This window comes from Sinocyclocheilus anshuiensis, unplaced genomic scaffold (genome assembly GCF_001515605.1).
Source record: "Sinocyclocheilus anshuiensis isolate Anshui unplaced genomic scaffold, SAMN03320099.WGS_v1.1 scaffold11, whole genome shotgun sequence".
NCBI lineage: Eukaryota > Metazoa > Chordata > Actinopteri > Cypriniformes > Cyprinidae > Sinocyclocheilus > Sinocyclocheilus anshuiensis.
The window spans coordinates 1,456,644-1,468,757 of NW_015551076.1; the positions used below are offsets into that span (position 1 = coordinate 1,456,644).

The 12,114-nt window shown below is 38.6% G+C and overlaps 1 protein-coding gene across 1 annotated transcript in view; it reads right to left on the reverse strand.

Annotated features, from left to right (window-relative positions):
• The window catches only part of LOC107662403 (serine/threonine-protein kinase WNK4-like), a 62,526-nt gene that overhangs the window by 29,651 nt on the left and 20,761 nt on the right, over window positions 1–12,114 (reverse strand). Inside the window, 3 exon segments of the mRNA XM_016452407.1 lie at window positions 332–489; window positions 2,463–2,683; window positions 4,053–4,225. Of these exon segments, the coding sequence (XP_016307893.1) occupies window positions 332–489; window positions 2,463–2,683; window positions 4,053–4,225 (552 nt within the window).

Sequence of the window (12,114 nt, forward strand, 5' to 3'; positions counted from 1 at the left end):
TGCTGTGATTCCACAGAAGAACAATTTGAGTTCCCCAAAGAACCATTTAGAACATTGCAATTATCTAAAGAACCTTATCTTCTATAAAGAACCTTTTGTGCAATGGAATTTTCCATGGATGTTAAAGGTTCTTCAAGGAACCATAGTTTCCAATAAAGAACCTTGATTTTTAAGAGTGTACGCAAGCTGAAGTGTATGTGAGAGGCAGACAGAGAAAGAGGTGATGACAAAACAATGAAGTCTGTATTGATGGTAAAAAAACATATTAAGCATAGCCTGGGGCCATGATGTTCTTTTCAAGCTTGTAATACAGGTGCGAGGACTGACTTACACTGGTGACTTTGCGGTAGATCTGCGCAGCGTTTTGGCACTCTGAGTAAGGGTACTCTGATGTGGTCATCTCCAGGATGCACATGCCAAAGGCATAAACATCAACAGCTTCATTATATTTCTCCTCGTACATCTCTGGAGCCATAAACTCTGGTGTTCCTGTGTGCAAACAAAGAACAATGCCAAAAACAAACATTAAGTGACCATTTAGCAGGCACTTTCATCCAAAGCAACATATATACCCTGTTGAAAAAAACAGCATATGCTGGTTAAGTATGTTTTGAAGCTGGATTAAACTGGTCCTTAGTTGGTCATGAGCTGGTTTATGCTGGTCCTGAGCAGGAGCTAGTTGCTTAGGACCAGCTTAAACCAGCTGCCATGCTTCAAAACATACCTAACCAGCATATGCTGTTTTTTTCAACAGGGTATGCCATGCTGCCATGCTTCAAAATATACCTAACCAGCGTATGCTGTTTTTTTCAACAGGGTATTACAAGGAATAACCTTGTATAAAGTGTCTTGCTCAAGTGCACAATTCTGATCCCAGAGCGCTAGTTGGCCCACCAAGTGACTGAATGTTAAATGTGCTCTCGTAAACATGAACAGTACATTTGAGATCCAAGTTGAACTTAAACTTGATATATTGGTTGTGCTTTCCTGATGTCCCATGCAGGTCACACATTCTTTACTTATTCATGTCATTGTACTCTCCTAATCTGAGCGTGAATAGATCAGATTTTAAACTGTGTCGAGCCAATGCTGAGCTAATGAGCTAATGTGATACAAGCACCACTGTATATAAGCAAGGTGAGAAATCTGTCAATCACTTGTTGTGGGATGAATACAGTTGACAGAGTAAACAAACAAGGTAAGCCCATAGTAGAGGTAGCTCAGGGCACTGTTTACAGTAAGGCCCTGTGTCCACCAAAGCGTTTTTCCCCGCGGCTAGCGTGTTTTTTCAGTTGTTCTCAATGGGAGCACCGCGTTTTTTAAAACGCCAGGAGCGTGCCGAGCGGTGAGCGTTTTTTTCTCGCGCCGAGAGTTGAATAATGTTCAACTTTGGATAAAACGCTGCGCTCATCACTGTCACTTTCTAGTCAGCTAACCAATCAGAGTGCAGGAGGGGCGGGGCAAATTCCACACCGATCAATCTGTGGTAGAGTCTCCATTGAGCAGCAAGGATCCCAAATGTGCACCGCACCATCCTCCTTGCACGGGAAAGACGGTAATTGAACACGCGCTTCTCCCTGTCAAGGTGTTTTCCTGGATAGGGTCGGAGAAGGTTCTTCTTCAGAGGAAAAGCCTCATCACCCACAAATACATGTGGCACAGGTTGGAGGTCTTCTGCTCCTGGTAAAGGTGCATCCTCTGGCAGGTCAAGGGTCCCCTGGTGGAGGGCCTTACCAAAGTCAGAGGCACAGAGGGTCCCACCATCACTGCTTTTCCCATATGCCCCCACATCCACCATCCGGAAAAGGTACCTGGCATCAACTACTGCTAGGAGGACGATGGAGAAGCTCCCTTTGTAATTGTAATACATGGACCCTGTTGATGATGGGGCCTGTATTGCAACATGCTTCCCATCAATTGCTCCCAGGCAGTTGGGGAAGTTCCATAGCCTATGGAAGTCTTCAGCGATCTTCTTCCAGTGGTGTTGTTCAGGGAAAGGCATGTATTCCTGGACCATGCCAGACCATATTGCCTCACACACATCTTTTACAATTCTTGCCACTGTGCAGTAACCCACCCTGTAGCTGAAAGCTATTGATCGGAATGAGTCTCCTGTTGATAGATACCTGAAATAAAATAAAAAAGTTGCAATGGGTCATACATTTCATGTAGCGTGTATATATATATATATATATACACACACACACGCTTTAATTATATTAAATGATTCATGTGTTCCGATATGTAAAATATAGCTTTGAAATATAAAATACATTGTATTACTGAATGGGCGTTTTCAGCAGAGCGCCTGGCGTTTTCAGCTGGCTAAAAACGCTTTGGTGGACACAGGGCCTAACCGTTGTAAAGGTCAAAGAAAGTTCTGCTGGAGTGTTTGAAGAGAGATTGTTGACATGGTAACATCTAAATTTAATAAGCAGTAAACTGAAATTTTTTGAACTCACCAATGACACTCTTGGCAAATGAGGCACTCTTGAGAGTAGCTAGGCCCAAATCACCAATCTTAACAGATCCAGTGGGGCCAGTGATGAAGATGTTGTCACATTTAAGGTCTCGGTGGATTATGGGAGGTGTTCGGGTGTGCAGGAAGTGAAGGCCCTTCAGGATCTGCTGACTCCAACGCTGGAGGAGCTTCAGCTTCATCTCTTTGAACCTTTTCAGGTACCTACAGGTAAACAGGTCGGCATTGTAGTTATAGTAGGCATAATTTTTACTAAATTCTAAAGCAGCAGCAGCATGTGTATTCTTCATGAAGAAGGCAATTGACCCTTCGCCAGGAGTTTGATTGACAGGTGATCTGACCATCATCCCCATTGCCTGATCATAACGCCAAATCTGCCATTTTGTCTGACAAACAAACCAGACTGGAGATTAGATTAACGTTGGTGGACTTAAACTTGAAAAATGGTGTGTATTGACGTCTTTCCGCGGTTGAAACAAGATACCTTCTAATGTTCATTCATGTTTATTTTGTGCTATAACTAGTAAAGAGGAAGAGATGATCGGTTCACGTGCCGCTTGAACTGAGGCGCTACAGCAATCTGTCACAACACATTAAAGAGCCACAAAATGGTATTTATTGTTTGAATTTCTTAAGAAATGACAAAATTTGACAGCTGAGACTTTGTTTCATACCAAAAGTAACCTGCTCTGTCTTGTGTGTCAGCATGTTGTCAGTGTCCTCTTTGCTCCGCAATGTATTTTAAAGGGGGCAGGTCTTTGTGAAGGGTCAATTCCAGAATGTATTATTAGGAAATTGCACTGTTATCTTCGCAACATGCTAATGACAAGCTCTACTGAAATCAATTGTGAGTTCAGTCTCCCATGCAGAGCAATATTTTGATGTACTATGTAGGCAGTTGGCAGTTAGACTAGGCTTGGAACAGAGCTGTTGTCACGAATCCGGTCCATGAACTTCTGTCTGCTAGCCATCAGAGGAATAAAAGCTTGCAGATGGATCCACACGTCTCACGTCTCGTCAGCCCCGTTACAGCTGTGGACTTTCATTTCATTCTCCTTTGTCATTTTATGGTACTCCTGCTATGCAACCTATGACAGCAATCTGCGCAGCATTATGTCACAAAGTGCGGTGCAATTTGGAATGGAGCCACTTTTAATGAACAGTCAAATTAAACTGAATATAAAATTTGTTTCATAATATATGCATACAGGGATATACATTTAAACTATGGTGGCGGCATAGTTGTGAACAATTTGGTTTGTTATCCATTAGAGGTTGTGAGTGAGGCAAAAAAAAAGCTACAGTATTCCATTTATCGAGAAAGACACTTTTCTTCTACAGTTAGCAACTCTGGATAAAAGTGCCTGCAGAATGACAAAGCACAGTTATTATTCCGACAATGGGTGGAAAAAAGCAGTCGGGCTTCAGTGTCTCATGTGAGAATACACAGAATTAACAGTTTATTTACAGGAGAGACAACTTTTCGTGTCTTTGTACTGGCATCTTTAATGGCCACACCATCTGCAAGTACTTTTGTAGCAATTTTATACAACTATGCTTGGACTGAACTTACGTCTTCAGTGTCCCTGACGTCATGAGTTCCGTCACAAGGATGATGCACTTGTGTCCTTTCATGGTGGACTTCCAGGAGTCATAGAAACGGACGATGTTTGGATGCTGCAGGCACTTCAGCATCTCCACCTCTTCACTGAACCGCTGCCGTTCCACTTTCGTCAGCCTTCGGGTCTGTCGAAGAGACACATATTTCAAGTAAATTTATGGGTTAGTTCATTCATGTTCATACATGATGGGACACTGAGTCTGGGGAGCTCTGTACACTTTGTGACTCGTAGGACTGTTCTATGACAATTGAAGTTGAACCACATTCAAGTTGAAAGTGACTTCAGTGGCTGGGAATTCAAAACAACACTTGTTAACCAACCTTCAGTTCTCGACTTTTAGAACAACTGTTGTTAAGTCTTTTTTGCCATTTAGTCCCTTTTCTTTGACGTTTAACTTGTTTAATGCGATTTACCCAAGTAAGTCATGTTCCTGTGTGAGTCCTATTAACTAATCAAGTTTTACAATTAGGTTAAGGGTTGGGGGTTTGTACAATGTTCTTATGAACCAATAATATCCTTCCCATTTCAGAGGGATGTTAGGGTTTAAATAGGTGTAATGCCTTCAATCTATGATTGTTTGATTGAAATATTATTCCTTGTTCTCAGAAAAAGTTCAAGTAATGTCAAAAATTGACATGAAATTATCCATTTATTTACAGAAGCTTCAGAACGCTACTGCAAATAAAGTATAAACTGAGATTAAGCACACCAGAACTCCCTGACAAATCAAAACACGACTTATTAAATTATGTTAGCAGCGATTCTGTGTTTTTAAAGTATCAGAAATGCAGTAGACATCAAATTGTGCCAAATCCATAAGCTGGCACACAGTATATGCAAAAAGAATCTGTGCTACGCACATGGAAAAACTGACAGCGCTGTCTTCTTTCATAACTTTGATTTGCAGCTCTGGGCTTTAAAGGCTGAACTGCATAATTTTCTGTAAAAGAAGGAGGTAGTTGACAAAAGTTGTTGGTCAAAACACAAAGCCCTGAGTTTGTTTGCATTTCCACATCTGGCTCTCCAGACAGCTTGACCTGTCCCACACATGACATTATGTCAAAGGCAAAGCTAGATGGTGCCAACAACATGGGGGCCCCTTTCAGTCTCAGGCCCCTGAGACAGGTGACAGGTCAACCGGACCGATGACTGCCTCATGCTCATGGTTGTTGGTCTGTAACAAGCAAAAACACACTTAAAACAGAGTACTGATTGTCCAGAATGAGTTCACGCGTGAATTATGTTTGTTGCTTTAGGTAGACAAGCCTACCGTGAGCTCAAAACTTTGAAATGCTCAGTGAAAAAGCTCATTTCAGGTGCTTAGGCTAATGGGTAACATCTTTCTGATAGAACATTCTGAATGTGGGGCAAAGACAGTTGGTTATGTAACCAAGGCAGATGAGGACATTCTTGACAGGTTTGGATGAAGTTGGCAGGAGTGAAGGGTGAAGAGTGCATGAGCGTGTTGAGAGTGCATTAATAAGAGTAATGTGGTAATATGGTGCTGCAAGGAAAATAGGAAAGAAGATCCAGCGTCCTGTATGTGAGGAATGCTGTTGCGTCTCTGAAAACGCTATTTCAGGATGCTACAGTCCTGGAAAAACAGCTGTGTGAAACTTATTCTCTCATTCCCCTCAGTTGCTTTCCCTGCCAACCCACAATTTCCCTTCAGATAAGCGGTTCTCATCTTGTTTTGCTTCACAATAAGTGATTCTCAACTGGTTTTGCTTAATAATAAGTGGTTCTCTGCTGGCTTTGCTACACGATAAACGGTTCTCAACTGACTTTGCTTCACAATGAGTGGTTTTCAACTGTTTTTGCTTCACAATAAGTGCTTCTAAAATTGCTTTGCTTCAGGACCAAAATTGCAAATAAAGAAGCAAAAAAATTGTGTAGATTTTAAATTAAATTGCATACTTATATTGTAAAATCATGAACTGCATAGGTCCAATAATATGCATAATTATTTACATTAAATACTTTGAAAAATTTGAAAAAAAGAAGAAACTAATAAGAATAAGAATTAAAAAACACTAAACTGATTTGTCTTTAGCAAGTGACATTAATTTGCTCAAATACGTTTTATTGTATACAGTACCTTTGCTGAGAACCTCTGCCTTAGATTGACTCTCAGCAATCAAACACAATCCAGGTTTATAAAGATAACAGTAACAGCTTTAGCTCAAATACAGATGCGTTTTATTGTATACAGTACCTTTGCTGAGAACCTCTGCCTTAGATTGACTCTCAGCGATCAAACACAATCCAGGTTTATAAAGATAACAGTAACAGCTTTAGCCCAGAGAGTTAAAGAGTTTGACGTTCTGATCTCCTGCTACTTTTCAAGAATGAATAAACACCTCCTTTTCAATATCAGCTTAGTCCAGTGGAGAATCTAGTTGGGTAATTATAGCCATTTCAAAAAGAAATAGATACAGCTTAAAAACACACACAGAGAAAGTATACTATTCATATGGACATGCTCCTAAGCAAAACACTATCATGGTATATGGTTCCGTGACTGGATGAAGAATCTATCAGACATGTTTTCTAATCTATGCTCCCTGGTATGTAACATAGGCTCTTGTAGTAACTGTCTTAGGCAGAAGCCCAGTTCTGGTGGTTAGTGGACTGGTTCTTAGCTGTGGCTGCCAGTGCAGTTTAGCGCTAAACTAACTGCTAATGGAACCACACTCAGAATGACTGCCTTGAGTTTTACTAGAGAGGAGACTGACCACTCACAGAAATCTGAATGGGAAAAAATCGCAACACTTAATGTGGAGGCTATAGGAATGCAAGTCTTGCCTTTCATTTAAACAAGCTAACATCTTTTTAGTAGAGTTTGTTTATGCTGCAGCCTAAGATACATTACTGAAAACCTGACAGACAGTTTTGGAGATTTGGACATGATTTTCTTCTCACAGGCTGCATGCAAAAACAAACATACAACATTACCAGTCTAGTACAATTTAACAACAAATTACTCTGATTCCGTTCTTTTTGGGGAATCAAAAACATACACGAGGCAGTGCTTTAAATAAAACACTATGTGACCAGCTACTGTTTTGGATCACTTTGAAATGCTGCCATTGAAATTGGACTCAAATCGAATAGAATCAAGTGCTTTTGAATCTAAATTAAATGTAAAACCTACTGAGGGAAAAAATCTGCTTATAACATCTATTCATCAGTTCTTTGTACTTTAGCAGGGACTTTCCATCCAAGCTGTTTGTTGAGTACTTAAGAGTCTGTCTCATGAGGGTCGTTTTTCATGAAAGGAAAGCATTGTCCTTGATAGCTAAATAATCTTATTTGCACATTCATCAACCCCAAGTGTGGGAAACTCAGCACCATAAGTCAGCGCATCTGTTAAACACACTCCATGAGCCATTATGCAACACAAAGGCCATGCAAACAAGAATAGGTCTTAAAATATACTATGAAGTGGGGTTTCTTTACTACAGCATGTCCAAAAATGCATTAACAGAGAATATGTTAAACTGGACACTGGCTTGGTAATGCAGAACCTGCAATTGTAGTTTATGATGGCGGTCAGTGGCAGGCTGTGATTGGGGTTTCTGAGAGCAGTCGTGACGTCAAAGCAGACATATAATGTATTCCAGACAAGGGAAAGAGCACATGTGTAATGTACATTTACAGCACTGATCATAAACTGGGAAGAATGGAGGATGTGGTGTAATATTGTTTGAGCATGTGGGTGGGTTACAAAGCCCTGCTATTTATCAGGAACAAGCTGTGTCAGCTCGAAGATACGCTTTTCTCAATACAGTCTCAATGGATCCAGTGCTCTTTTAACAGATACACAGAAAACATCCATGACTTCCCACAAATGTGCCTGTGAAGAGAAGCAGCATTTTAAATAAAAAGAAAAGATAAGAACTGCCTCAAGGAAGGCTCTAGGCAAATATACTATATAACTTAGATTAGACATTTAAAATTGTTGTAAATGCTTCAATGTTTTATATAGGCTAACCCAGTAATCTCATGTGATAATATGTGGAATAATTTGAATATAATAGAATTTGATGCTGATTGTTTGAACCAGCTGCATTTCATTTACTCACTGATATTAAAAGGCTTCAAGGGCAAAACAGGCACACATTTACTAAAATCTGCCTTGACTTTCAGAGAAATAATTAAAAAAATAATCCTTGAATATTTGGCCCAACAACCACAGGAAAGAAAAACAAGTAAATGTGCAAGTGCAATGTTTTCGCACAATTTTAACACTTGTTTAATGGTAAAGGAAGCATTTTTTTCTAATCAGATAATGTAATAAATTGCATTTCTAATTTTTTTGTAAGTAGTTCTGAATAAAAATATCTATTAAATGCCTTAAACATAAATGCAAATTATTTCAGCCCCACACTCTTGTTAACATGGAGCAATTCTCTGTCTGGTACATGTATACCAAGCAACAGTTACCATGTCTGTGCAAGTACTCATATTACATGGGTCATCAGACTCCACATCTGCTCTCTGGGCAGTGTATTCTTAGCCTACACTGGAGAGCAATGAATATTTGGCTCTGCGTGTCACTCTTACCTAACCGGTGTTAGGGTGTTTATAGACCCTTCACTTGTATATTTCAAAATGACCGAAGTCCAGGATATGAAGATAACAGCTATAATGATGAACTAAAGAATGGATAATGTCACCAGACACACATTAGATAGCATAATTAAGATAAACTGCTGTCTAGGAATGAATGTTTTTCAGCATACAGGCCGCAATGAAGACTCTGCCATCACTTACTCATTCTCGTGTCATTCCAAACCTGCATGACTTTCCTTCTACATTTTTCAAAATATCTTCTTTTGTGATCCATACAAGAAAAACCTGAAGAATGGTAGATGATGGTCTGAAGCAGTAGCTGCTAACGTTAGGTGACAACATCACAAGTTCATCCGAGGTTGAAATGGGCTACTGGAAACTTCTCAGGTTCCTCTCTGGTATCTGAGATGATGGGGCTGATCTCAGTGTAGGAGTGAAAGCCAAGTACTTCCAAAGATACCCGTGGTAATCCATATATTTCCAGGCTCTGATCCACATGGTTGGACTCAGGAGGTTGAAGAGGGCTGGTAACCTGCCAGATGGGTCACCTGAGATCTCACTAGAATCCAGAGGTCCAAAAGAAGAATTGCATGTCACTACCGCCTAAACAAGCTGTAATACAGGGTCAGAATGACATGGGGGTGAGAAAATGATGACAAAATGATCATTTGGGTGAACTATTCCTTTAAACCTCCTGTCAGGCAGGAGGAAGTTTGGCATGCTCAAGGAAGCCAGTGGAACGATGGATGATTTCTCCATTACGTAAGAGACGAATCAATCTAGAACTAGCAGACCTAATGCCTCAATGGAAGCTTCCTCTCTATCTCCCTCCGCATTATGAAAGTCCAAGATTTATGGATCACCAAAACACCACGAACAGCCTCTTGCTGTATGTAATACAAAACAGACTGTACAGGTAAAATTGACAAGGTGGAAATGAGGTGTGGAAATATGCTCATTTCCCACAATGCTGGTGTGTTTGTCTGAACAGAACCAGATGCTGAGAAGCTGTATCACCGATTTGACATTATTAAACTGAACATGTATCTGACATAATTTATTGGTCAGAAAAAAACATGTTTGAGCACTTAGAAAATATAATTACTTGGGCAGGACTGCACATTGCATAAAAAGGTATGGAAAAAAATACAATTGAAAAATGCAATGCATTTTTCAAACAGATTTCCCTTAAGCCAGCAATTAAAGCTAATTGCTTCTTTAAAAGTAAAACTAATTGAAAAATTCATTGCATTTTTTAGATCACTTTAATAAAGAAAACTGAGTTAAAACTCAGAAACTTGAGTAAAAATAATATTTAAAAAAATGATTAGGTAATGTCTATCTAGCTGAAAAATTTGTTGCACATTTTAAATCACTTTATTGAAGACAGAGTTAAAACTTGAGCAAAAAAATCTAAATAAAATAAATATAAAACAAAAAAATACAAAATAACAAAACACAATGCAATGTCAATCTAATTTAATTTTTTTCTTTTAATGCCACTTTAATGGTAAATAAATATAGTTCACACTCTGAAAAAGTAAATAAATAAATAAAACAATATAAGCAATTCCTATTTATTTCTATTTAATACAAAAAATCATTGCACTTTTATACCACTTAAAATTTTGTAAAAAAAAAAAACAGTATATCAAATATAATATTAACATATTTATACTGTTTAAAAACATTACTCAAAATATGTGAAGAATGTGGCTCGTTTGACTAATATAATAACGTATTACAGTTCATGTTCTGTTTGTATTCCCTTGGCTTTCATAGGAGCTAATAACACATTTCTTTATGATTTTATGATCTATTTTCCTCTACAAGTTTGTGTTTCTAAATGATAGTAAGTTAGTTGTGCTCGAGGCGTTGGCTTGACTCCTTTCTCTTCACTAGTCGAGTGTGTACGTCCTGCCTGAGGGAAGGGAGGCCGTCTGCTGGCTGTGTGGAATGTCTCATTAAAGGAGCATCTCGCTCATAAAGCTCTCAGATCTATAAAGGGGACTGGGGATCCTGCGCATCTAGATGTTCCTTATTTTAAGATTTCACTGGAGCCTCTGGCAGCACTTGTACTAGGCCTGTCGCAATAATCAATATATCGACTTATCGCGCAATATATGTACATGACCGCAATAATTTTTGGTGACGCAATATATCGCACATTATATTTACTTAAAAATTAATGTCACCATGTTTTGTACATTCCACTTGCGCCTGTGTCTTTTGCAGCTTCTCGTACATAACGTGGTGTAGTCATGAGGTGCTAGTTCAAATTTAAAAAATGCTTCTACAAAAAAAGTTTCATCTGCAGATATGGTCTTGTTTAGGAATCTGTGCCTTTGTGCATACGGACATCTGACTGCTAAGTAGTGATTGTGTTTTTCAGCAATAGTGTGCACCCTTAATTTACAGAGAAAAGAAGGTCCGGGAAAAATCTGTAGATGGAAAAATCCGCATACAAGTTCTTTGTGCATTTTTCTTTTTTTCTACTTGTTACTTTGCACTTTTTGTTAGAAAATGTTTATTTACTATTTATTCAGGTTTTTTAAGGTATCTGATATTTTGATACTTAATTTCCATGATCTAAATATTCTTAAAAATGCAAAGTTTGTTGTCATTTGGAAGTGTGTAGGCCTTCTTGCATTATTATGCTCTTACATTATGATTATATATTCTGTGGCATAAAATTATCTTTAAAATTACAATAATATCGCTTATCGCAATTATTTCTGGCGCAATATATCACACAACAAAAAGTTGTTATCATGACAGGCCTAACTTGTACTAGATTACCACATACAGTACACCCGAATAACAGCTAAAGTCAGAGTCTGCAACAACAAAAACATCCATCAATAGAATGATAGTTAATTTTTATTACAAAAGCATGGAGTAAATCAACAAGCTATGAGAAGCTGCACTCTGAGAATAAGGACATAAAGTGTTTGATCATAGTTAACGTACATCAAAGTGTTTTTCTTTGGCAACTGTAGGCTGTTAAATGACTGGCAGAACTATAAGGGTTTATTGTTTTCCAGCAGTAAAAGGGAACAATTTTGCTGCCATTTTCTTATTTCAGGCAGCATCTACAGTAGTGAGGGGCAGTTTTAAGTTAATATATCAAACTGAGCTGGTTTGGCATATTTAATACCAAACAGTATGGATAAATGCAGGTTTTTAACCTAAAGTCTTTTTATTCTGGCCCAAGAACAGAAGCTTGGAGCCAGTGAATATGAATGGAAGCTGGAAATCATGTGTGACAAATATATAAAATGACTAACCACTGTTTGTTTTGTTTTATGTTATTTCAATACATCTGAAACACAATGCTCTACAAAAGAAAACAATACAAATCCCTTTTATTTTGCTTTGAACTGAAAAGGGACAACATTTAGCCTACTATGAAAACATGTTTTATATATATAAAAAAAA